Source organism: Salmo trutta, chromosome 21 (genome assembly GCF_901001165.1).
Source record: "Salmo trutta chromosome 21, fSalTru1.1, whole genome shotgun sequence".
NCBI lineage: Eukaryota > Metazoa > Chordata > Actinopteri > Salmoniformes > Salmonidae > Salmo > Salmo trutta.
Genome location: NC_042977.1, coordinates 12,325,800 through 12,353,460, shown reverse-complemented (window position 1 = coordinate 12,353,460; position 27,661 = coordinate 12,325,800). Strand labels below are relative to the sequence as shown.

At 40.8% G+C, this 27,661-nt stretch overlaps 1 protein-coding gene across 5 annotated transcripts; it reads right to left on the bottom strand.

The window, feature by feature from the left end:
* Positions 1–729: 729 nt before the first annotated feature.
* Positions 730–27,382, bottom strand: LOC115156699 (probable ATP-dependent DNA helicase HFM1). 5 transcript variants are annotated; one of them, XM_029704283.1, is made up of 41 exons: positions 27,236–27,382; positions 26,550–26,663; positions 26,239–26,343; positions 26,001–26,113; positions 25,486–25,774; positions 24,962–25,230; positions 24,611–24,652; positions 24,389–24,459; positions 24,167–24,299; positions 23,751–23,902; positions 23,050–23,127; positions 17,246–17,401; positions 16,753–16,953; positions 16,545–16,633; positions 16,395–16,438; positions 16,158–16,259; positions 14,416–14,561; positions 14,124–14,218; positions 12,270–12,403; positions 11,766–11,813; positions 11,569–11,649; positions 11,044–11,135; positions 10,765–10,871; positions 10,631–10,678; positions 10,306–10,403; positions 10,048–10,182; positions 9,079–9,164; positions 8,758–8,841; positions 8,422–8,579; positions 8,002–8,105; positions 7,615–7,824; positions 7,406–7,468; positions 5,704–5,828; positions 5,427–5,494; positions 5,204–5,310; positions 3,058–3,141; positions 2,471–2,854; positions 2,138–2,210; positions 1,501–1,606; positions 1,154–1,290; positions 730–1,031 (listed from the first exon to the last, which is right to left on the bottom strand). In XM_029704283.1, exons 3-41 carry the CDS (start codon positions 26,307–26,309, stop codon positions 965–967), a joined length of 4,650 nt encoding a protein of 1,549 aa, XP_029560143.1. In that variant the 5' UTR covers positions 26,310–26,343; positions 26,550–26,663; positions 27,236–27,382; the 3' UTR covers positions 730–964. The 5 variants fall into 5 exon arrangements, with proteins under 5 accessions (XP_029560143.1, XP_029560144.1, XP_029560145.1 ...); XM_029704284.1 differs by having other exon boundaries at positions 26,563–26,663; XM_029704285.1 differs by lacking the exon at positions 7,406–7,468.
* Positions 27,383–27,661: the final 279 nt, after the last annotated feature.

Genomic DNA, 27,661 nt, shown 5'->3' with positions numbered 1-27,661 from the left:
ATATTTCAAAAGTGCTGAACGAATAGTTACATTGACTACGTCCGTCTTAGCTCGCTCATTAATGTCTTAATCGAAATTACGTATTGCCTCTTATCCACTCATCGTTCCCTTATGCCAAGGTTTGTACATCTCAATTGTCCGTAGAAACCACACTTGTTGCAAGTCAGCCATATCAGCTATGTTTTAAAAAAAGGCAGTAAATGAGGCTGAATGAACTGTTTTGCTGCCAGACAAGGCTTCGCTGATAGCCAGGTGTAGCGGTGGTAAGGATTCACTCCATTGTGCTGGAAAGATAGCTCTGCTGTTGGGACAGCTTTACGTAGGCTCTAACAGTTTGTGTGTCACCGTCATAGTGCAATTAATGTATTGTTTAGTGTTGTGTAGTGGCTTTGCTGGCATGCATCAACAACAACAAAAAATTTAAATGGAGTTTTCCCCACCAAGACTTATATGCTAAAATCGCCACTGTGTACGAACAATCATGATCTGCCCAATTCTATACAACCATGAAAATAAAATTCAAAACCAAATAATTCCTTACTAACTTCTAACCCCCCCCCCCAAAAAAGAAATACCACTCGCCAGCCCCCCTAACCACATTAAACTTTACCTATATCATGCTGAAACACTCCACCCTTAGGATTGTCCACGCACACATGTTTTTCAGGTTTGATACTTTTCTAGATATCAATATAAAAATGATAATATTCAGATATAATCCCCTCAGACTTCCTCTGAATAAATATTGTGTTTATTAAATTAAGTACATAGATATAATACTTTTTTGTAATCCTTTTTAGACCACCTGCTAATGATGATTGAATGTTCCTACTCCTGAATGATAGCAACATTTTCAAATAGGATCAACAGTTCATCTCAAACAACAAACAGTAGAAATAAAGTATAACATACACAGTAACATGAAACATTGCCATGGAACCCGTCCATCCAACTATAAACACTTCTAAAATAGTCCATCAAATATACCCATGAATGCCTCCACTTCCTTGCTGTTGTCCTCTCCCTGGAGCCTGCAATGATGAGGAATCACGCTGTCTATCAATGATATCAAGTTAATGCATAATCTGCTTACAAGATATATTGATAAAAAGTAAAGGAAATTAAGTATTCTTTCTCTATAGTTCCTCCTTACCTTTTGCCAGTCACATTGTCATTGTTTGGGGTAGTCGTCTTTGAGAAGAAATCAAACTGTCCTCCCAGCGGAGCCATGCTTGTATCAGTCTGTTTTGGGATGGAGGGTGCTTTCACAGAGGGTTCACTGAATGTCCTCTGCAGAGGGAGAATATTACCTTTCCAATGTGTTTGGAAACAAATGGGCTAAAACACACAAATCACATGATTTTAAATAAAAAAAACAACGTACTTTCATTCTATATCATAACAAAAGCCTTGGCTTTGTCTGTTGTCAGTATAATTTTGACGTCAGATTCAGCATTGAGATGACGTCAACTGAGTTGCTAGGGGTAGTTAGTAACTCACTGTGGCCTTGTTGTCAGAGTCGCTCCAGGGAGCAGAAGCCTGGAGGTTATGTGGTCTGACTGAGAGACTAGTAACTGCTATCTGAGGAACAACTGGGGAGGTTGACCTGGGACACACAAATCAAACATGACATTTTATATTGATAATCATTTGGTTTAGGACACATTTATCAAGTATTTACAGATATAGGATCTTAATTTGATCGCCGTGTTGCAGGAGAACTTTGAAATGTAAAACTAGTAGTGTATTTGAGGATTAAAAAGGCTTCTGAAGTTAGTGATTTCCACTTACAAATTTCAGATTTGATTTCCCCTTATGAAAAATGTATCAACTCTCCAAAAAAAATGCATTCATTATAATCCACATAATTCACATTTCCTGTTGCTGCAGGATTATTTTCCTGCTGTAGCAAACTGGCTCAAATTAAGATCCTACATCTGTACAACAATAACCAAGTTTCTACTTGCTGACATCTCTATAACCAGAAACTGGTTGGCATACAACCGGGAAATAACATCACTATCACGTCCCATGCTAAATTTAGCCTGCTGGCAAAGATAATAGATATTTAATTCAGTGTAATGACAGTGGTTTGACATCTTGTGACACAGTGAAGTTTGGTACAAGTTGAACTCACCTGAGTGGGGCACTGGACACAGTGAAGCGGGGTTTGGGTTGTACATAAGTGGATGGTAGTGGTGTTGAGTGACCTGAAAACACGTTTCCATCATTTCATAATTAATTGAAGATCAGATCAAAATTACCAATCAAACTGTAATTGATGAACAGAGGGTTGGGGTCAATTCTATTTCAATTCAGTCAGTTCAGGAAGTAAAGTGAAATTTTGATTTCAATTCCAATGTTTCTTAATTATTTTCAATGAGGAAGAATTGGAATGAATGTTTACTTCCTGAATTGACTGAATTTAAATGAAATTGACTCCAACCCTGGATGTTCTGTAGTAGAATACCTTTCAGCCTGTCACGGTCCATCCCCTGAGTTTTAGCTACAGTGGTGCATGATGTCTCACTGGCGTGAACTAAGTTGTCGTCGTCAAAATCATCCCATTCGTCTCCCAGGTCAAAGGTCACGCTGGGGGTGTGTGACGACAAGAGGAAGCCACTGTCATCGGTCAAGTCTATGATGGGACTCGGAGAGTAACTCCTGCTCTGGCTTTGGGGAGTGCTGTAACCGCTAGTCTGGCTTTGGGGGGTATTGTGACTCTGAGGGTAACCCCTACTCTGGTTTTGAAGGGGGAAATTACTTTGGTGGTAACCCATGCTATCGGTTTGGGGGATGCTGTGACTGAGTGACCCTCTGTTGTAGGCACTGGGTTTCCTCCACATTGAAGTCCCTGAAAACATAGATGTTGATTAATGTTGAGAGATGAGATGTTGATATAAAATGTATGTCTGTTTGCAGTGTTTGAAGTAAGTGGTCTACTCGAAAATAGTATGTGCAAACAGTATTGAATCTACAAGGGTGTACGACTTGGAATCAAGTCTTGAAAAAAAAAAAATACAGTATGACATAGTTTTAGTAACTGAGAAGTCCTACTTTGTGACTCTGTAGGGGTTTGAATAGGTGGTGGTTCCTCTTCTCCCATTGTCTGATATATGTCTTCCAGGTAGTCATTATACTCTGTAGAGAGATATCTTTTCAGTTACTCCTCTCAAGTTAACTACCATTACTTTTCCACACTGCTGTATAGAATGTGAATGGAGGTACGAGCCTCTAACAGGGATGGGAAACTGGCAGCCCGCATGGCCCCTCTTTTGTCGATCAATTTCCCCCCAAAAATGAATAATTCATAGAAATATGTTGAGAGATAGAATACTAGTGGTGGAAAAAGTACCCAATTGTCATACTTGAGTAAAAGTAAAGATTTCTTTTTAAAAAATTACTCAATTAAAAGTGAAAGTCACCCAGTAAAATACTACTTGAGTAAAAGTCTAAAAGTATTTGGTTTTAAATATACATGTACTTAAGTATCAAAAGTAAATGTAATTGCAAAAATATACTTAAGTATAAAAAGTAAAAGTATAAATAATTTCAAATTGCTTATATTAAGCAAACCAGATGGCACCATTATCTTGTTTTTTTATTGACGGATAGCCAGGGGCACAATACAACACGCAGACATAAATTACAAACAAAGCATGTGTTTAGTGAGTCCACCAGATCAGAGGCAGTAGTGATGACCAGGGATGTTCTCTTGATAAGTGCGAGAATTGGACCATTTTCCTGTCCAGCTAAGCATTCATAATGTAATGAGTGAGTACTTTTGGGTGTCAGGGAAAATGTATGTAGTAAAAAGTAGATTCTTTTCATTAGGTATGTAGTGAAGTAAAAGTAGTCAAATATAAATAGTAAAGAGTTACAATTGTAGAATACACAAGGTGCAATTTGGTTGTGCATCAGCAGCTATTCTCTTGTTATGTCAGTCACTGAAAGCAAAAAAAAATTATACTGAACAAAAATATTAACACAACATGTAAATTGTTGGTCGCATCTTTCATGAGCTGAATTAAAAGATCACAGAAATGTTTCTCACATTTTGTGCACACATTCTTTTTACATCCATGTCAGTGAGCATTTCTCCTTTGCCAAGATAATCCATCCACCTGACACTTGTGGCATATCAAGAAGCTGATTAAACAGCATGATCATTACACAGGTGCAACTTGTCCTAGGGACAATAAAAGGCCACTAAAATGTGCAGTTTTGTCACACAACACAATACCACAGATGTCTCAAGTTTTGAGGGAGCGTGCAATTGGCATGTTGACTGCAGGAATGTCCACCAGAGCTGTTGGCAGAGAATTTAATGTTCATTTCTCTACCATAAGCCACCTCCAATGTCGTTTTACAGAATTTGGCAGTACGTCCAACTGGCCTCACAACCGCAGACCACCTGTAACCACGCCAGCCCAGGACTTCTTCACCTGCGGGATCGTATGAGACAAGTCACCCGGACAGCTGATGAAACTGAGGAGTATTTCTGTCTGTAATAAAGCCCTTTGTGGGGAAAAAAACTCATTCTGACTGGCTGGGCCTGGCTCCCCAGTGGGTGGGACTGGCCCCCAAGTGGGTGGGCTTATGCCCTCCCAGGCCCACCCATGGCTGTGCCCGTGCCCAATCATGTGAAATCCATAGATTAGGGCCTAATGAATTTATTTCAATTGACTGATTTCCTTATATGAACTGTAACTCACTAATATCGTTGAAATTGTCGCATGTTGTGTTTATATTTTTGTTCAGTATAGATTGGTAAGTTAGAGGAAAGCTATCTAAACTTGTAGTAATCATGGTCAAATTACCCACCGGGGGGCCCCATTGATTTTGCTAGTTACTTTCACTCAGATATCGTATTAAAAACTCTAAATATTTCTCTACGTATATGGCAAAATGTGTAGGATTGCAGGAAATTAACTCTAAAACTTAAAAAAAGATCTCACAGTCAATGGGGGGGGGCACTAAAATGTTTTTGCTAGCAAGGTATGGTGAGGTACCACCAAACAAAATGTTGCTTGGGGACCCCAAAAGGCTAGGGCCAGCTCTGACTGCATGTGTGGGTATGGATGAGGGTACGCAGACCCACGAGCCACTGCGGCCCCTCATGATGAGTTCCGATTTTTTGTGGCCCCCACCCCCATCAAAGTTGCCCATCTCTGCTCTAGAAGCATTCTGATACTAAACATACCATGGTCATAGTTCTCAAGATATGCCATCTCTTGGGGCGTTGCAAAGTCCTCAGCTGATTCCACACTCTGTTGTATTGCTGAAGCACCATAATGATTACCTACATAACTTCAAAACATTTTAAGAAAAGATGAGGGCAGTGTCAGATACAGTTTGCATTGGTAATCAATTAACTTCAACCTGATGAACTGTATGTGTTGGATGTGGAAAAAGAGTGTATGTACCTGCAAGCAGCAGGCGTATAAGAAAATTGCTGAATGTTCGTAGTCCCAGTCCTACCACTCATTCTCATCTAAAGGAACAAGCAACAAGCAGACAAAACACAAATTCAGTTGACACATAAAAACATAAAAAAAGCTAAAACATGTCACGCCTTTGATTTCAATGCACGATTTAAGCCAAAGTATGAATGAGTCTTGTGTGAGTCTCTTAAGTTAGAATTCAGCTCAAAGGGGTTATATTTTAAAGGACTTCTGCAGTTCTTGTCAGTTGTTCTCTCACTTTGAGGCGTTTGACTGGAGTCTCCGTCAGTGTGTCACTCCTGGTCTTCAAGTCTTGGAGGTAGGAAGAGAAACTCGAATGCTGATTCATAGGCCTCTTCAGAACCACCGGCACTCCATTTTGACCTGGGAAACAATTAGGAAATGAAAATACAGCGCCTTCAGGAAGTTGACCCCTTGACCTTTTCTACATTTTGTTGTGTTACAGCATGAATAAAAAATGTATTCATTTTACATTTTTTGTCACTGGCTTACACACAATAGCCCGTTATATCAAAGTGGAATGACTGTGTGTTTTTATAAAAGTTTACTCAATATGTCAATAAGTATTAAACCCCTTTCTTACGGCAAGCCTAAATAAGTTCAGGTGTAAAAATGTGCTTAACAAGTCACATAATAAGTTGCATTGACTCACTCTGTGTGCAGTAAGTGTTTAACATGACTGCCTCATCGCTGTACCCCACACATACAATTATGTGTAAGGTCCTTCAGATGAGCAGTGAATTTAAAAATCAGATTCAACCACAAAGACCAGGAACGCTTTCCAATGCCTCACAAAGAAGGGCACCTATTGGTAGATGGGTAAAAATAAAAAAAGCAGACATTGAATATCCTTTTGAACATGGTGAGTTATTAATTACACTTTGGATGGTGTATCAATACACCCAGTCACTACAAAGATACAGGTGTCCTTCCTAACTCAGTTGCCGGAGAGGAAGGAAACCGCTCAGGGATTTCCCCATGAGGCCAATGGTGACTTTAAAACAGTTACAGAGTTTAATGGCTGTGATAAGAGAGAACTGAGGATGGATCAACAACATTGTAGTTACTCCACAATACTAACCTAATTGACAGAGTGAAAAGAAGTAAGCCTGTACAGAATACAAATATTCCAAAACATGCATCCTGTTTGCAACAAGTCACTAAAGTAATACTGCAAAACATGTGGCAAAGCAATTAAGTTCTTGTCCTGAATACAAAGTGTTATGTTTGGGGCAAGTCCAATACAACACATTAGGGAGTACCTCTTCTCCACCTTTCAAGCACAGTGGTGGCTGCATCATGTTATGGGTATGCTTGTAATCGTTAAGAACTAAGCACAGGCAAAATCCTAGAGGAAAACCTGGTTCAGTCTGCATTCCACCAGACACTGGGAGATGAATTTACCTTTCAGCAGGACAATAACCTACAACACAAGGCCAAATCTACACTGTAGCTGCTTACCAAGAAGACAGTGAATGTTCCTGAGTGGGCGAGTTGAAAATCTATGGCAATTTGACAGAGCTTGAAGAATTTTGAAAATAATACATGGGTAAATGTTGCACAATCCAGGTTTGGAAAGCTTTTAGAACTCACCCAGAAAGACCCACAGCTGTAATTGACACCAAATGTGCTTGTACAAAGTATTAACTCAGGGGTGTGAACACTTCTGTATTTAACTTTAAATAAATTTGCAAAAATGTCTAAAAACATATTTTCACTGTCATTATGGGGTAGTGTGTGTAAATCGATGAGAGAAAAAAATGAATGTAATCAATTTTGAATTCAGGCTGTAAGACAACAAAATGTGGAAAAAGTCATGGGGTATGAATACTTTCTGAAGGCACTGTACACTATAATACTTTAATCAAACATTTTAATTATTCTAAGTGTCAATTGAGAAATGGAATGGACAGTTTTTGAGGACTAAAAATTTGACTCACAGCAGTCGTGGCCACACTGATCCTTGTTTTTGCAGAAGTGGTTACATTGCCTTTTGCCTGGAACTGGTTGTGAGGAACCAGAATTTCAGCAGGAAAAAAAAAGATATAGCAAATTTTGTTTCAAAACAACAAAAACAGTCCTGTGAGTCTGCAAGTACAACTTAGTAATAGCTCAAAGCATTCTAATGTTTGGTGTAAAATCAGCCTACCCTTTTCTGTGGATGTGGAGTTTCTCTTCTGTGCCGTAGCCTGTGTTTGCTGGCCTGTTGGCTGTATTCTCTGTGTTGCACCCTGTGATCTCTGAGCGTTAGCCTGTGCTATTTGCATCGTGTCACGTTGCTCAGGTGTGAGTGCTTCACCTCCGTACCTCTTTGGTCCAGAGTAGAAGGCACTAAACTTCTGCTGAATGTCCAACCCCACTGCAGAGAGGAAGATCTCAAAGTAGGTAATAGAAGGAGGTGTATATTCTTACTTTTTACAATTCTCACTGAAACAATTTAATTTGACTTAAACTGCCTTTTAGAAGTTTTATGTAGTTTGTACAAATGTATTTTGAACAATAACAAACATAAAATCCTGACAGTTAACTGCCTGACCGTATTCTGAGCTGATTAGATTCACGCTGATCTCCTCTCCTTTGAAGGCTTTTGCCACTTCAATCTTCTTTGACCAGTTTCCCGACTTCAACAGCATCAAGTCTCTGGATGAACACACAATACAGTCGCTCTCCCTTACATATTTCGTTCCCTTTCTTGTTCTCCCACTCTTCTGCTCTCTTCCCTTCACTCTTTTCCTTGTATGAGTGTATGACGGTAACATTTGACTTAAAGCCTGCAGGTACAATGCTTTCTAACTTGTTATAAGCATGTACGACCCTTTAAAATGTTTTATAATACACTTTTAATATGTTCTGTCTCTACCTACAAGCTTTAGGTAAAGTGTGTCTCTATGCATGTGTGTATCAGGTCGTGTCTGTGTGTGACGACATTTCTGGAAATGCCAGTCCTAATCTTTACGTGAGTTTTTGCAGGAAGACCACGTTGTTGTCACAGTCCCCGATGATCATTGTGACATAGTGGTGGTCATGAGTGGTTCTCTTTGACAGTAGCTGTTCGTGGTTTTTCACATTCACGGTCACGACAATCTCTGCGGTGGCGATGTTGTATCTTGGAAGCTAAAACGTGAAAAATAAACACGAAATTAAACTTGTTGGGGAGATGTATTCATTGATATTAAATGATATAAGTATGGAACATATTCTGCTACGTCCTGCTACCAAATATTTCTATAACGATTCATCTTGATGACCATTTCCGTTCAAACTACAATTAAACCAAAGCAAAACTTTTTACCTGCTCCAAACTAACTTCGTACTTGGGTAGATTGATGACAGCGTCTCTGATTTGGTTTCCAAACGGAGGATGTCTGTTGACAATCTAGAAAACATAAACAGACAACAAATATGTGCTTTTATTGTACGTGAAAGCACATTGTGACAACTGTCGATGTAAAAAGGTCTTTAAGCAAAACATTTAATTGACTGATTTGATCGAAAGCCATGACACTGCATGTTGGTCTCAGGGGAAATGTCAATAAACCATTTAGAGATAGAGACAACAGTGGTGTTTAATGACTTTGTAGTTACAGTCATTCTCAGTTCATGCTATTCTCACCAGCTCCAGTTCCCTGGCGTTGGTCTGCAGTATCTTGTTGAAGGTGGTGAGCCCAGCGTTCACCATGGCCGTCGACAGAGACAACCCTGGATCAGATATCTGTGTTATCTGTGTTGTTACAGCCATATATATATATATATATATATATATATATATATATATATATATATATATATATATAAAATTATATTATAAATAAAATCTCAGTTTTTAGCATCTCAATCTCAGTGTCATCATATGTCTATGGTTACAGCAATTTTCATGACTTTCATTTGTCTGGGAATAAAATCAGTTGGTCAATGGGTTTTTAAAAGGCCTTGGCTGCGGATCCGGCATCTACATACCGACCATTTGAATTGAGCGAATTCCAGAGCAGATGGCGTTAACAAACTAGCTTAACAGACCTGTGTATTTTCCTAGTATTGCCGCGCTGTCGAGTATTGGCCACACGAGAGAAAATGCTTACAGTCTTCCAGTAATGTTACACTATGCTATTATGTTGGATTCTGTTATGTAGAATACTATCTTTATGTGACCTTGCAGACATTGATTCGGCTTTGATCTAGCTTGATTAAACAAGACCCATTCGCCTGAGTAGCCTGTTCTCTGTGCGTAAAGTTGAGAATATACAAATGCGCAGGAGAAAAAAAAAGTCGGATCCGCAGCCACTCCGTTTGTAAAAGCGGTGTCTGACAGTGGAGGCTGGTGAGGGGAGGAAAACTCACAATGTCTGGAGCGGAGCGAAAGGACTGGCATCAAACACGTGGAAACCATGCATTTGCTGTATTTGATACCATTCCATTATTCCGCGTCCAGCCATTACCACGAGCCCGTCCTCCCCAATTAAGGTGTCACCAACCTCCTGTGGTCTCATAGCAACAGTAGGATAACCTACTACTGTTCTACAAGCATTGACAGTATTTTGCACACACGTTCTGTATTCATTGACAGTATTCTATGTCTCCTTACCTATTTTCTCCAGCTGCTTTGAGACGTAAGGAGAGTCCTCCCACAGCTTGGCCCTGAAGCACTTGGCCAGTATCAGGGAGTTGAGTAGAGCAGAGAAGCCTGTCTTGGAGCGCTGGTTTAGGAACTCTGCCAAGCCTAATGTAGTTCAAAACACATAGACACTATCTTACTGAAGAGTGTTTTTCAAGCGAAGGTTGTCTGTCAGATGAGGCTCACTGCTAATCATCTACTGTTAATGTGAAGTGATTGATGACTTACATCTGCTGATTCGGACTCCATTTCTGAAGATTCTCCCTGTGTCCTGTGCAAGTCCAAACTCTTGGATTGGAATGGAGCCAAATTGGGCTTGAATCAAACTGAGGGGGAAGACCGGTAGAGAGACAGAAGGGATGAATCTCAAAGGTCTTTCCTTGATTCCTCATGTGCCTAATTCCTCGTCTCCGCCTCAAAACGCAACGGAGGAAAAGACCCAAGGTTCAAGGAAGGACTTTTGAGATTCACCCAAAGAGAATACATGGCCTTCTCCAATGTCACCCTCCATTTTCTCATGTTGGTACAATGTAGGGTTCTCTGCTTGACCTACCAGTTCACCTTCATCTCTTTGTTTTTGATCTTTCCCTCCATGGGATACCTGGATGAACAAAAGCCCAGATAGCAGCATTTACACTACCTTCAGGGCATTTTATTTGAATATCATTTATTGAATTCCACTATAACCTGATAGTGATCCTGTTCTTGTCCTTGTTCAACGTGTTCAAGGTTCTCTTCTCGTTCACTCTCAGCTGCACGTCAGTGAACTCTCTGCCCTTCGCCATCAATTCTATCTGTGTGAAGAAGACCCAGCTTCCATTTGAGTGGAATACAGAATCTACTCAACTCATCAATTCAACTTTCCTTTGTAACGAACAACACAAACTCAACAAACACAATAGAGAAACTCAATATAAACAGTGTATGTGCATAATGAGAGACGCTACAGTGTTACGGTATACCTACCAGCTCAGGTAAGGTCTCAGTGCCAGTCACCTTGCTGAACTGCTTCATGGTGTCAAACGCAACACAGTACCTTGCCATCAGCCTGCCTGCCTCTGTACGGGATGAACACAGTTACACGTCAAGAAAATAACAGATTTCAATTAACGGCTTTGGGATGCTGGAAAGCACATGCAAGTTTCGGGCAAGTCTATGGGTCAAATGTCCCCTTCCCCTGACGAAATTCGAAATATGCCAACACCTGCGAAATCGTGATTTGTCCAAATAACCAGTGATGAAAAACCCAAGCCCCGGAACGAATGCAGCTCGATCTCACGCATCCTGTTGTATCATGACAGGTCTACGGTGCCATTTAAGTTTACCTAGTCTGTCCACGAGAGATTAAGGAGACATCCATCTGTATCATTGAATAACACCAAACAGGTACAGGGTTTGTAAGTTGTTTTACGCGTCTGACGATAAACAATGTAACAAAACAGTAAATGGCCATAGTAGCCTCTTGAACCAAAATGGTCAGCCTCTCTCAACCTGTAGCTTTGATGTTAACATCCTCATCCATGGATATCAGACCAATGGAGGCCAGGGAATTCAAGTTCTTCAGACAGAGCTCTGAAGCAGGATGGGGAGAGAAATTCTTCAGTCACACAAATGCTATCATGATGGAGATATTCTATCTTTTCAGATAAGAAGTCCATATAACAAAGAAAAAAACAGCAATGCCACACCTTGCAATTTGGCTTCGATTCCACATCGGTCCAAGTCAGTGGAAAAGCCTGCATAAAGCGCAAAGGACCGTAAGTTGTTTTCTCCTCATGTACAGTACCAGTCAAGAGTGTGAAAAGCTGTCATCAAAGCAAAGGGTGGCTACTTTGAAGAATCTCAAATATAAAATATATTTTGATTTGTTTAACACATTTTTTGGTTACTACATGATTCCATATGTGATATTTCATAGTGTTGATGTCTTCACTATTATTCTACAACGTAGAAAATAGTAAAAATAAAGAAAAACCCATGAATGAGTAGGTGTGTCCAAACTTTGTCTGGTACTGTATGTCCTCATGTCTTTTGAGCAACTGTTTGACACCATGTTGTGAGATGTAAGCACAGGCTAATAACGGTAATGTAATAGACTAGCATCCATGCCAATGCTGTATCCATGCTGTACATTTGCTGGATAATACTAATAGAGACCGGGGTCTGTCCAGTGTGTCTCTCCTTCCACTGACCATAGTGTTTGGGGTTCTTCAGAGCTCGGATGTAGAGGAAGCTGGAGCGGATCCAGTCCAGGGCCATGTTGACGTCTGAGATGGTGTGGAGGACAATCTCAGCGTTCAGGTGCTCCACCAGGTGGGTATGCAGGCTGTGGTCAAACAATAGGACATCATCATCACCATCATCTTCACAAGTATCATATACAGTTGAAGTCGGAAGTTTACATACACCTTAGCCAAATACATTTAAACTCAGTTTTTCACAGTTCCTCACATTTAATCCTAGTAAGAATTCCCTGCCTTAGGTCAGTTAGGATCACCACTTTATTTTAAGAATGTGAAATCTCAGAATAATAGTAGAGAGAATGATTTATTTCAGCTTTTATTTCTTTCATCACATTCCCAGTGGGTCAGAAGTTTTCATACACTCAATTAGTGTTTGGTAGCATTGCCTTTAAATTGTTTCACTTGGGTCAAACGTTTCGGGTAGCCTTCCACAAGCTTCCCAAAATAAGTTGGGTGAATTTTGGCCCATTCCTCTTGACAGAGCTGGTGTAACTCAGGTTTGTAGGCCTCACGATTTTTCAGTTCTGCCCACAGATGTTATATGGGATTGAGGTCAGGGCTTTGTGATGGCCACTCCAATACCTTGACTTTGTTGTTTTTAAGCCATTTTTCCACAACTTTGGAAGTATGCTTGGGGTCATTGTCCATTTGGAAGACCCATTTGAGACCAAGCTTTAACAACCTGTCTGATGTCTTGAGATGTTGCTTCAATATATCCACATAATTTTCCCTCCTCATGATGCCATCTATTTTGTGAAGTGCATCAGTCCATCCTGCAGCAAAGCACCCCCACAACATGATGCTGCCACCCCCGTGCTTCAAGGTTGGGATGGTGTTCTTCGGCTTGCAAGCCTCCCCCTTTTTCCTCCAAACATAACGATGGTCATTATGGCCAAACAGTTCTATTTTTGTTTCATCAGACCAGAGGACATTTCTCCAAAAAGTACAATCTTTGTCCCCATGTGCAGTTGCAAACCGTAGTCTGGCTTTTTTATGGCGGTTTTGGAGCAGTGGCTTCTTCCTTGCTGAGCGGCCTTTCAGGTTATGTCATTATAGGACTCGGTTTACTGTGGATATAGATACGTTTGTACCTGTTTCCTCCAGCATCTTCACAAGGTCCTTTGCTGTTGTTCTGGGATTGATTTGCACTTTTCGCACCAAAGTAAGTTCATCTCTAGGAGACAGAACGAGTCTCCTTCCTGAGCGGTATGACGGCTGCGTGGTCCCATGGTGTTTATATTTGCGTACTATTGTTTGTACAGATGAACGTGGTACCTTCAGGCGTTTGGAAATTGGATGAACCAGACTTGTGGAGGTCTTGCCTGATGTCTTTTGATTTTCCCATGATGTCAAGCAAAGAGGCACTGAGTTTGAAGGTAGGCCTTGAAATACATCCACAAGTAAACCTCCAATTGACTCAAATGATGTCAATTACCCTACCAGAAGCATCTAAAGCCATGACATAATTTTCTGGAATTTTCCAAGTTGTTTAAAGGCACCGTCAACTTAGTGTATGTAAACCTCTGACTTACTGGAATTGTGATACAGTGAATTATAAGTGAAATAATCTGTCTGTAAACAATTGTTGGAAAAATGACTTGTGTCATTCACAAAGTAGATGTCCTAACCGACTTGCCAAAACTATAGTTTGTTAACAAGAAATTTGTGGAGTGGTTGAAAAACGAGTTTTAATGACTCCAACCTAAGTGTATGTAAACTTCCGACTTCAACTGTAAATTCATGTAACCCAAAATTAAGTCGAATGAGGTTTTGGTGGTCTTGGAAAATGTAATGTCCCCATACCTGCTTTCGATGATTTCCGCTCCATTCGTGAACTGCATGTACTTGTCTTTGGTTTGAGTCTTGGTCATGATCACTGCGGTCGCTGATGTATCAAACTAGAGAGGAGACATCGAAGGCAAAGCTGTAGATAGGTTATGCTTTTTGCGAGCGGTACACAAACAGTTCACAAAGCAACGGAAAAGGTGCAATAAGGCTATGGGGCTGTTTTAAGACTGGGCACTCCTACAGTACACTGACGAGCTAAGCATGCTGGGAGTCTGGGACTACTTGAGGGTTCATCTGTGCTCCATACCTGTGGCCGGCCTGCTCGGCCAATCATCTGCAGCATGTCGGCTTCGCTGTACTCCTCACAGGCGCCCCCGATGTAGTGCATGGTGGACTTGATTACCACCAGGTGGGCTGGCAGGTTCACCCCCATCGCCAGAGTGCTAGTTGTAACTGAGACATTTCCCCAATAACTTCACACAATGTTTCTTTGGTATTTCATATGACATAAACATGTGCCATGACAATGTTAAGGTCAATAATGTTTCTGATCCTGAAGTATGGAGGAAGATTGTTGGTAAAGGATGCACTAAATATAGGCTGAGATAACGAAAAGCTTTTCTATATTTAGCCACATCCACAGTATATTTTGACACTAATCTTTATTAAACCCTCTATACTGGCATGACTGTGACGAGTAACACATATGGTTGGCCTGTAATGGAGGATAGAATGGTCGTTCCACGAATAGAGTACATTTTACGTAGTGTAACTTCATACAAAAAAGACCTATTCATTTAATGTCATTTTAACATTCTCTCATGAAGAGCAGATGTTCAACTTCATAAAAAACATGTTTTCCCGTCTCAAGGGGTAAATAAAATGACTTCAGTAAGAAACTAACTGGATTGACCGTAACAGGGTTACAGTTATCATCTGAAACCAGCCATAATCCCCTTGTGAAGCTTGTTGTGTGTAAAAGCATTTCTAGCCTATCTATCTATGGGACGTGTTATTCTCGACACGCTCAGTTTTCCACCACAAAACACCAGAAAATTGCCAAAAAGAGTAGAACCAGCTTTGACTTATTCCACATTTTCCTGTATTACAGCCTGAATTCAAAATGGATTAAATATATGTTTTTTCCTCACCCATCTACACACAATACCCATAATGAGAAAGTGAACGGTTTTTTAAATGTATGCAAATGTATTGAAAATTACATACATAAATATCTCATTTACATCAGTATTCACAGCGCTGAGTCAAAACATGTTAGAATCACCTATAGCAGCGATTAAACCTGTGACTCATTCTGGGTAAGTCTCTAATAAGAGCTTTGCACACATGGATTGTATAATATTTGGCAATAATTGTTTCCCAAATTCTTAAAATTGGTTGTTGATAATTGCTAGACAACCATTTTCAAGTCTTGACATAGATTTTCAAGCAGATTTATGTCAAAACTGTAACTCGGCCACTCAGGAACATTCACGGTCTTCTTGGTAAGTGTCACGTCCTGACCAGCAGAGGGAGTAGTTGTTTAGTATTTGGTCAGGACGTGGCAGAAGTTGTGTGTTGTATGTAGTTTCTAGTTGTTCTGTTTCTGTGTTAGTCTTATGACTCCCGATCAGGAACAGCTGGATATCGTTGTTCCTGATTGGGAGTCATATATTAGGTGTGTGTTTTTCTCTTGGGGTTGTGGGTTGTTTTATTTTACACTGCTAGATTTATGTATAGCCTGTAAAACGGTCACCGTTTCATTCGTGTTTATTGTTTTGTCCGTGTACATCATAATTTAAATTAAAAATGATGTTGAGCACGCAATCCGCTGCGTATTGGTCCACTTTTTCTGACAGTGATTTTGAGATATCTTCAGACGAAGGAGAATATCGTGACAGTAAGCAACTCCACTGTAGATTTGGCCTTGTGTTGTAGGTTATTGTCCTGCTGAAAGGTGAATGAATCTCCCAGTGTCTGGTGAACAGCAATTCAACTCTATAACTGTTTTAGCATGTACTCTATTCATGGAACTACACAGATACTCACACAGCACAGGCAGGTCTCCCATGTTGAAGGCCTCCTCGATCCGCTTCCTGTCTGACACGTCAACTCCAGCGTGGTGGAAACCAACCCCAAACAACACCAAGTCTGGAAAAGAGAAAACACTGGGCTAGTAATTTCACATTTCTAACGCAAAAATAGTTACATTCAAATCAATGAGCAATGTTTGCCTACATGGTACAGAAGAGAAGGAATATAAATTAATATAAATTCTCCACCGACCTCTGAGTTTTGAGTCCAGGAGAGAGTTTGCATAATTCACCAACCTGCAAACAGAGGATTCCATCGAATCAATCAGATCAAACTAAACAGCAGAAAATTTGTATTGAATACCTGTACATATGTAAAGAATGAAAAGGGAAGTAGCACAACCTTTGTTTGTGCTCAATACTCATGATGAACCTGGCATCCTTGGCCAGAACAGTGGCCGACTGCTGGACTCCTTTCCTTGTTGAACAAAACTGTTTAAAAAAATATATAATCCTATGTGTGAAATATTAACAATGGCAATACTTACTGAAACGTATAAATAAGGTACTGGTCAAGTCTACATTTCAGAGACCCAAAAAGAGTTCCTCACAACAAGTGTTGGTTTCTGGTCCGAGTAGGTCTGGATGATGTTGGCCATCTTGTAGTTGAGTGACAGGTCGAACTTGAACTCAGTCTGGTTGCTGCTGCAGGGGAAACCCAGCACTACTTTCCTCAGTTTCACCGGTCTGTGACTCTCATCCATCTCCAGACAAGTAGCAGGGTCTCTGTCGTCACACAGCCAGTCTGCTATCTGCCATGCCAAACCATTGAACACAGTAAGAAGTAATTTCAAATGTAATGATAATCAGTAACTAGCAATACTATCGAGCTCCCGCCTTCCCCATTTCCTATTCCCTTACTCTTTCTGAAGGAGACAGGACTGCGGACACAATAACAACATAACAAGACACGGAGATGCATGTGTCGGAATGGCAAATGATGAACAGAAAGGGAAAGAATGACTATAGTGAAGGAAGTCTCTTTAGAGTATTTGCATATGGCCAAAGTGTGACATCCCCCCTCTTTGACCCTCAGCCACTTACATCCTTGGTATTGGGGATGGTGGCGGAGACAGCCACAAATCTCATGGAGAGGTCCTCCTGAGGGTTCTCTACTGCACGGTAGGCATGGACCGCCTTCATCCTGCTCACCACCACCTCTAGTGTGGCTCCACGCATTGGGTCCTTCACCACGTGCACCTAGAAACACAGAGCCCAGATAGATTATATTTAGTTGTCAATGTAACACATGTATAACACAATAATAGACAGATATGCTCAGTACAATGACAAATCAAGAAACAATAGATCACCATTTTTTATTTAAAAATTTTCTATAGGACATTGAAGAGGAGACAGTAAAGGTAGGAGAGATTGCGAGTCAAAAGGGCAGTAGGACGTCTGGTTATGCAGGCTGTACATGTGTGCTGGGGTCCGTGGTTTTAACCGCTGAACCACACAAGCCACAATAGAAGGCTTGCAGTTGACATACGATGTCTACTAGCGGCTATATTGGAAGATTCCATCAACAGCCGAGTTGCTACCCCAAACTGCATGATAACAGTGCCTAAAACTAGTTTATTCATCACCACGGTCATTTTCTGTGGATTAGTTGGCTGCTCTAACAAGGCAGGAAAGACAACGGGGGAAAAATATGTTTGCAGATTCCCCGCAATCATGAAACGCCATTGGTTATGCCAATTAGATAAGACTCAACAACTGTCAGAAATGCGAAAAAAACTTTTCCCCCGTCAATACCTGAATCCAGACAGCTATCAGTACAGGGTCTGCTACGATCATTTCATCACTGGTAAATCAAGTCTGATCAATTTCGAATTTAGTTTAGCTGTTACGCTATCCAGGTGTTAACAACACTAAGTTAGCCAAAAGTAGCTAATTAGTTAGCTTGTAGTCTAGCTATTAGCATGTGTAGAGTGAGTTTCACGTTTTGGGGAAGCCATTTTTTTCACCATAAAAAGGCACCTTTATAACTAATGATTGCATGCCTCTATCATTGCATTTGCAGACTATTGTAAGTATACTATTCCTAATGTGATGAGTAGATTGGATAGTGATAATTTAGGCTATAAATAAACACTTAGCACCGGAAAATGTGGCCTTTGATAAACATTTGATGCAATTCTTCTACACTTTATATGACTGGAGACATTAGCAGAATATTATTTGATACGATGGCTTACTCTACTGACAACAGATCAAGAAAAACGACCTCGTCTCGAATGCAACCATGTAATCTAGAATATGACACTAATTTGACAAAAGCTTGATCCCTTCTAGCCATAACCATGAAAAGGGGAGATGCAAATTGTAACATATGATGTCCATATAGCCTGGAGGACAATTATTGACCAAAATAACTCCAGTGGTTATTATATATTCATAAGATAACCTAATGATAATTGGTTGAGAACTTTACTCATAAGAGGGAAAATGTATGGACATTACAGCATAGGACAGAGGCCTCAATGGGATAGGACAACCTGCCTGTTGACTATTGGCTGTTCCATCCCAACAATAGATTTAATCTTTACGTGACACTAAAACACCTGAATGAATTAAGAGCCCTGGTGGTATAGGTGACCTGAATAAGTGCCATTCTAACATCAGGAGTGCTTTTAATTGGTTTATGTACTACAGCTGACCTCTTATCAAGACACCCACATCGACTGGATTCCCACTGTGAAGATGAGCAATGCTGCAGCAGCATCAGCGTCTACTACTTTAGGAAACATCCCTCAGTTATACGAGATGGTTGTCATATGCTGTGCTTTGGACAATTTCAATTAATCCGTTGTGCCATTTGAGTAGAGAGCGCCTTCTCATTGTCGTCATGACAAAAGTGCCTCCTTAGACCATATGGATATATAAAATGTCATTTGGAAGGTGTAAAATACTGTTTATGATATTGTAAACATACTGTACTTTAATAATAGGCTGTATTGTTGTATGGGTGAAATGAAAAGCGTTGTCGTCTATGCTTTTGACTAGCCCCATTGAATAAAAAATATTTCTTATAGCCCAACTATTTTCTTTATTTTACAATTTAAACACATTTAGCAGAGACAATGTAATTGCTGTGGTAGCCACTCAGACCTTCTGGGAGAAAAGTATCTGGCATTGAACTTGGTGGTAGTAGTTGTGTGTGTTTGAAGCGAAGGATCCCATTATCTGCTTCCACCGGGATTACAAGGGTTGGATTTGCACACTGGTTGGATTTGCACAGCGCAAGGCATGTACAAAATTTAGTGTAACCGATTAGCTTCATACATTGTCTACTGGTATTGTTTTTCAATTGAGAACAAAGAGCTGAACAATATGTAAACAATGTGTGAGTTAAGCTATTCTCTGCTTCAAATGCAAAATGTCAAGGGGTGCATTGCAAATGCCCATATGGCTAATGCCATCATACTGTAGGCCAGTGGTTCCCAACTCCGGTCCTCGAGTACCCCCAACAGTACCGTTTTTTGTAGCCCCGGACAAACACACCTATTTCAACTAATCATCAGGCCCTATTGAATTGAATCAGGTATGTTTGTCCAGGACTAAAGCAAAAATATGTGCTGTTGGGGGTACTTAAGGACTGGAGTTGGGGAACCACTGCTGTAGGCATATGGCTGCATTGGCACTGCATGACATTATCAGCTAAAAAAAATGGGTTCACATATCCTGAAAAAATTATGACAATCAAATAAAACTAATTGGAGAGCTTATGACTGAACAAAAAGGTACTGTTAATTTGAGAATAAAACAGAAACAACACAAATTAGACACAGAGTCCCCTCCCCTCTTTATTGCAGGATTGTGATCTGTGACTAATCAACCTCGACACTAGTTATTCTTGAATAATAGTTAACTTAACAATTAAAACAACTTTAAAGACTTCAAAGAATCAACACTATTTCATATAATTTCAAAGTGTACAAGTAAGCTAACTCGTATGTAAAGGTTTGACATTTTAGTAACAAGCAGGCTATTACTATTAACGCAGAATTTCAAGGGAACAAAAAAAAGTCAATACCAGAAGTGGCTAACCTCGCTCCACTGACCCCTGATCTACTGGGTGAGCAGACTTCTGTTCCAGGCCAGCAATAGCACACTTGATTATTAACTAACTAGGTTCGATACATTGATACTGTGTTTATCGCTCCCTATCCCAGTCTGTTGTCCTCACATGCTTCAAGATGGCTACCATTGTCCCTGTACCAAAGAAGGAAAAGATAACTGAACTAAATGACTACTGCCCCGTAGCACTCACTTCTGTCATCATGAAGTGTTTTGAGAGACTAGGCAAGGATCATATCACCTCCACCTTACCTGTCACCCTAGACCCACTTCAGTTTGCATACCGCACCAACAGGTCCACAGACGACGCAATCGCCATCACACTGCCCTATCCCATCTGGACAAAAGGAATACCTATGTAAGAAAGCTGTTCATCGTCTACAGCTCAGCATTCAACACCATAGTACCCTCCAAGCTCATCATCAAGCTGGAGGCCCTGCGTCTTAACCCCACCCTGTGAATTGGGTCCTGGACGTTCTGAGGGGCCGCCCCCAGGTGGTGAAGGTAGAAAACAACATCTCCACTTTGCTGACCCTCAACACTGGGGCCCCACAAGAGTGCGTGTTCAGCCCCCTCCTGTACTCCTTGTTCACCCACGACTGCGTGGCCATGCACGCCTCCAAGTCAATCATCAAGTTTGTAGACGACACAACAGTAGTGGGCTTGATCACCAACAACGACGAGACAGCCTACAGGGAGGAGGTGAAGGCACTCGGAGTGTGGTGTCAGGAAAACAACCTCTCACTCAACGTCAACAAAACAAAGGAGATGATCGTGGACTTCAGGAAACAGCAGAGGGAGCACCCCAGACGCCTCACATGTCCTCAACTGGCAGCTTCATTAAATAGTACCCGCAAAATACCAGTCTCAAAATCAGTGAAGACACAACTCCGACATGCTGGCCTTCTAGGCAGAGTTGCAAAGAAAAAGTCATATAAAAATAAAACATTAAGATGGGCAAAAGAACACAGACACTGGACAGAGGAACTCTGCCTAGAAGGCCAGCATCCCGGAGTCGCCTCTTCACTCACTGACGTTGAGTGGTGTTTTGCGTGTACTATTTAATGAAGCTGCCAGTTGAGGACTTGTGATGCGTTTGTTTCTCAAACTAGACACTCTAATGTACTTGGCCTCTTGCTCAGTTGTCCACCGGGGCCTCCCACTCCTCTTTCTATTCTGGTTAGAGCCAGTTTGCGTTGTTCTGTGAAGGGAGTAGTACACAGCGTTGTACCAGATCTTCAGTTTCTTGGCAACTTCTCGCATGGAATAGCCTTCATTTCTCAAAACAAGAATAGACTGACAAGTTTCAGAAGAAAGTTATTTGTTTCTAGCCATTTTGAGCCTGTAATCGAACCCACAAATGCTGATGCTCCAGATACTCAAGTAGTCTAAAGGCCAGTTTTATTCCTTCTTTAGTCAAAAATGAGCTATTTCCAGCTACAATAGTCATTTACAACATTAACAACGTCTACACTGTATTTCTGATCAATTTCATGTTATTTTAATAGACAAAAAGTGTGCTTTTCTTTCAAAAACAAGGACATTTCTAAGTGATCCCAAACGTTTGAACGGTAGTGTATATACTGTATTTTATACCATCTATTGCACCTTGCCTATGCCGCTTGGCCATCGCTCATCCATATACTTACCTTTACATATTCTCATTCACCCTTTTAGATTTGTGTGTATTAGGTACTTGTTGGGGAATTGTTAATATCTGCTAACCATGTGTATGTGACAAATAAAATTAGATTTGAATCAGGTGTGTTAGTGCTGGGCTGGAACAGAAGCCTGCACACCCAGCAGGGTTGGCCTGCTCCAGTTGTAATAGGTTTATACATTGTGTGACTTTTAAACTGTATTTTTGTTCACTAAATTTGCGAACATAGGTACACATATAATCCATGGTATACAAGGATGTCCCCTTATTCTCTTGGGACCTCTTCATCTGCAGACAGGGTTTCACAACTCTCTGTACCTAAGGACGGAAGACATTACAAAATAACAGGCTGCATTATCCTCAAATTAGACACCACTGAATATTATGTAGATATATCTCTATGTACTTCGTTTTTTTCGCTGGGGACTGGAACTGGAGAATATTTTCAAAATGTCCTCCCACAAAGGTACCTGCCCTATCCAGAGTAGCCTACTCTCCATTCTCTGACAGCAGCGACTGATAGCTAATCCTTTCACCCTATTCCATGGCTGTTGGCTAGCTACCTCGCTACAAATACATTTAGAGTTACAACAATAAATACATCACAATACCTAGCTAACTAGCTAATATGAAGTTAGCAAACTGGTTATATTTAATTCACTTAACTAGCTATACAGTATGTAAAGTTTTCTAACTACCGTAGCAAACATTACGTTAGCAGCTCACTAAGTTTCTGGTGCAAGCTAGCTAATAATACATCGTTTTCGATCATTTTCGAAATATATTTACTTACTTGAATAGGTTCTCCCACTGCCTTCGTTTTCTAGGTCCTTAGACAAACTAAATAATGGGCAATATTCCCAACGTTTCCGGTGGTAGCAAAACGTAGCCAGCCATGTGGACGATTGGAGGACTTCCATCAGACTGACTTTGGTCTTCCAACATGACGCGTCTGCAAGCCCTCTATAGATCAGAATCTGGGAAAGAATATTTCACTCTATCCAAGCTGTTTCAGAGTGTTATTTGGTCAAGTACTGTATATGGTTGCAGTCCTACCTGAGGGAATTTTGAACAGAACATAAAATACTAAAATGTATCCACTGACCTCGTCAATAAGGAAAAGCTGGACCAACTGCAGCAGGCAGTTATCCCTCCACTTCCTCGTCATGCTGTCCCATTTTTCCTGGGAGAAACAGAGAAATGTGTCTGTGCTTTATCATGAACTGGTTAATAAAGTGTTAACCTTTTACTGCAGTGGGTTAAATCTGGGTCACACAGAGTGTTTCTTGGTAGCCTTAAACAAATCTACTTTGAAACAAAAGTATACACATCACACACATGGTTATGGGCTTAAACAAACACCTGTACCATGACAGATATAGAGTTGAAATGTATTCCATTTTGAGTTCCCATCCCAATATTACACATCACAGAAGACTGAAATATAATAAAACCGTTTAACATAGAAACACTGGATTTTCATTTAGTTTAAAAACATTTTTTTACTAATTATGAAATTATGACAAATATTCTGAAGATTCTACCCATAAGGTCACTAGGTAATTTGACAGTAGGTCATGAATTCTCTCGATACAACTGAATTGATCCATCCTCGCATCACTAACAAACCCCTATTGCAACATGGAAATCACGTCTGCTATGGTCACAGGATCAGCCACCTCATTGCGCTACATATTACACACAAATAAAAATGTCCGCCAGTGACAGGCTATGCGACATACAGTATACTGTACACTGGGATACAGTGTCACTGTATACTGTACACTGGGATACAGAGTCACTCACAGGTGTGGTCATGATGATATTGGCGTCTTGAATCTCAAAGAAGTCGTCGATCTCTGTGTCTCCGGTCAGCTCCTTGCAGCTCAGGCCCAGAGGCCCGAATTTCTTCTTCCAGTCCTCAAAGCGCTGGCTGCATAGAGCTTTGATGGGGGCCACTGAAGACGACAGAAGCATTCACAATCAATCCATCTCATCATGCAGTTTCATTTTATAAAATGTTATAAATTTACATTTTGAACACGTAGAATGTATGGGTGTAGTCAGGTCATAAATGACTTACAACATGTAAGCAACAAACCAGATATCAAGACTGCACACAGGCTAACCCATACTGTAGCATGAATCAGCTCTTAATGTCTTAGTGCTTTTACCTAGTGCTTTTGAGAAGGATACTAAGTACTGTAATTGGAGGGCCTTACTGTACACAGCTTTGACGTTTCTCCAGGGCTCTGTGGTCTCCATCAGTAGGCGGATGATGGCCAACTCAAAAAGCACAGTCTTACCAGAGCCCGTAGGAGCACAAGCCACAAAGTTCTTACTCGTGTATAGAACCTGCAAAACATACATGGCTCATAAAAATGTCTCAAGGAGACTGTTTTGCTGTTACGGTTCTTAATTGGATGATAATTCGGAATGCTTACGTCATCTAGGGCTTTTGATTGAACGTAGTTGAAGTAAGGGAACTCTTTGAAGACCGATCTAAATTTAGCAGCTGTGTTCATTTGATTAAGGACACCCAACAAACAACCCACAATTGTTCCCTAGATTTCATGTAGTCATCATCAAGCATGCATCAATCAAGCATTCATTAACTTTTCATTCCTTGCGTTATTACTGATGATAAAACAGATGCGAAAGGATACGGATTTCGGAGATTGGTCGGAGTATCCCAGGCCCAAAAGTACCTAATATGAAAACAAATCCATAGACATCTCATTTTACATTCACACCGACAGTGATAACCCAACCACAGTCAAAATGGCAGATATTGTCCACCCCTTAGTGGTATTTTTCTGTCATTACAGCAAAGAGGGCTATTGGGTAGCGCTCACCTCATTTCACCGCATCAAGCTCTAACGAACAGTGACAGGCTGCTGCCATGACCATTACATCTGAGTACATTCTTCAGCTACAATACCTCATCATAGCAATATGTATATGATTTATATATATAAACACAGACATGGTGTTAGGTTCAGTCTGTGCGGTACTACTTTGTATGTGAAGGGGTTGGGGTGTCATGGGGAGAACATGAGCCCTCTTGGTGCCCTTGTCCTGTGTCTTCTGTGGTGGTCCCCGGGCTGTAGGCGGGCCCAGACCGGTGAGGGGTCCGGGGCCTGCTGCCGACTGCTTTGCCAGCCAAGGCTCTGTCGCCATAGAAACCTGGTCGAAGGTTTGCTGCACTCCGGGTCTTGCCTGGTTGAGGCCTCTGTTTGAGTTTGCGCTGCTGTTCAACACCTGACCACTGGGAGGTTTGAACAAACTGTAACGACAAAGAGATTATTTAATTTATAGGTAGAGAGATCACAAGTGCTTACAGTGATATCCCACATATCATGATGTAACTAGTACAGCCATGTATTTGATAAAGAAGGTGCCATTTCAGACGTGCTCTGACAGACACCATTACATTTCAAAACAATAGTATCTGACGAAGACGTGATGGGGGACACTGACATCTACTATGTATTCTGAACGCACAGTATGCACACTCATTAGTTTCATTTGAACGGCTTACCTTCTCTGTAGAGGTGGGCTTTGGCTGAACTCCTGAGGGAAATGTTTCTGCTCCAGTGCATGACCAGACTCCTGTGGGGTTTTAGTTTGACCTCTTCTAACCTTTGTGGTATCCTGGGATTTATTCATGAAGTCTTCCTGAGCCCAAAGGGCACACCCGCCCTGTGCCTCAGGTTCTTTTCTTCCATCACTGGTATTCTGATTTAATTTGTTATTCTTGGGAGTGAAACCATCACCGTCAACTGCTCTTTTCAAAGGGGGAAGGAATTTGTTGGGCTTCTGAGAGAAACCTGCATTGGAGATGGTCAGAAAGGGATTTGATAGACAGGAAGGAACATGACTTAAAACAAGACCCAGTTTAAGCCTAGTCTTGAACTAAAAATCCTTTTCAAAATATAATTTTCATTGAAAGTGCATTTGAGTCCAGGACTCGGTTTAGTCAGGGTCCGGGAAACTGGCCCTTACAGTATTGACTGAATTTACTAAAATGATTTAATCACTTCAAATGCCACTTACTGAATGATGAAAGACCCTCTGCCTCTTTCTGGATGTCCTGAGTGGCTGGGATCTGGGAGAGGGACAGAGGAGGTTCCAACTGCCAAGAACTCTGCTCTTGACAAAGTGGCTTTCTGGAGACGGGAGGAAGGCAGGAAAAGGGTTAAGCAATGCTTAACATGGCTAGGAACTTTACTCTTGCTAAATACAAATCTAGTGGGGCATGACTGTGGGATGCAGGTTGTTTCTGACGACTCACACTTTGTGGACAACTGGCCTCTCAAAGAACAGGTTATCCAGGGACAAAGTGCAGTCTTCTGAGTCCAACATCTCATTAGGTCATGTAGGCCTATGCAACAGTCATCTGTAGAATTACAAAGTTAGATGTAATCACGGTATACAGTGCATTCGGAAAGTATTCAGAGCAAAGGCTCTGAATATTTATGGGAATAAGGTATTTTTGTTTTTTCTAAAAATCTGTTTTTGCTTTGGCATTATGGGGTATTTAATCCGTTATAGAATAAGGCTGTAACGTAACAAAATGTGGAAAAAGTTAAGGGGTCTGAATACTTTCTGAACGCACTGTATGCAGCAGACACCGACAGGCATTTCAGGGCACCAAGGAGACAGACAATGTTGCCACAACAGGAAAGTCTTTATAGGTACTGCCTAGGTTTGCAGCAACTGGGAGAGATTGTAAGAAAGGTAAAACATGTGTCAGTAGCCTGACTAGACCTCATAAAATATCTTAATTGTAAACATACTGTAAAGCCAAAACAAAAAATGTGCAAAGGCCTAAGGTGTTGAAACCCCTACACCAGATCAACGCAAGATGGCAGTCTCTTGGTCAGGACTAGCAAGGATCGTCACTAGTTACCACAGCCACAAAGTAAAACACCGCCTATTTCTACAATTTATCTTCTTAAAATTAGATGTTAAACCTAACCATACTGCTGACCTTATGCTTAACCCTGACTTTAAATTAAGACCAAAAAGCACATTTTTGTTTTCATGAATCTTTACAATATTTTGACTTTGTGGCTGTGGTAACTAATGGAAATGGCTAGCAAGCTAACGTTAGCTAACTAGGCAGGCAAGTTGGCTCATTTTCATGTAGTTAAGCGACTTATTTGACAAAATATAAAAGTGTATTATATGACCATAAGAATGACAGCCTGTTAATTCGTATTATATTTCAAACTGATGGGTGGCGTGTAAATAGATAATTCAAGTAATTAAAATAATTTTTTGCCTACCTGTTTCGGTGGGAGTACTACTATAGCTAACTAGTCTCGAGCCTAGACGCTGATGATACCCGCTCTTTGCTCGAGGGAGATAGCAAATATTTCTATAACTAAACCAAGATAGACCACAGCCTGTCGTTTCCAACGGGAACTGATGAGTAATTGTGGGCAGAACAAGAAAAGAGGTGGGCAGAACCAAGCACGATCTAGCGAGATCCTATTGGCGCGTTCTAGCTCATCTGCATATTTCCGTTAGTGACGCTTCCTCTGTGAAGTGCGCGTGTGCAATAATTCAACTCGCCTTTGCACCCCTTATAAACAGCGCGATTTTTAAAAACTTAATCCACCTTGTTCATAACATATTCTAGTTTTGGGAGCAGAAAACTGTATTGAGATAAAATGTTTCATCGATGAGAAAATGTGCAGAATGTCGGCCAA

Excerpts from the sequence above, each read along its gene's own strand:
- LOC115156699 (XM_029704283.1), bottom strand. The coding sequence starts at position 26,309 with ATGTTGGACTCAGAAGACTGCACTTTGTCCCTGGATAACCTGTTCTTT. Across the intron at positions 10,183-10,305 it reads TGGAGTCCGAATCAGCAGAT|GCTTGGCAGAGTTCCTAAAC; the intron begins GTAAGTCATCAA and ends GAACTACATTAG. Across the intron at positions 7,825-8,001 it reads TCTAATCAGCTCAGAATACG|TGGGGTTGGACATTCAGCAG; the intron begins GTCAGGCAGTTA and ends TCCTCTCTGCAG.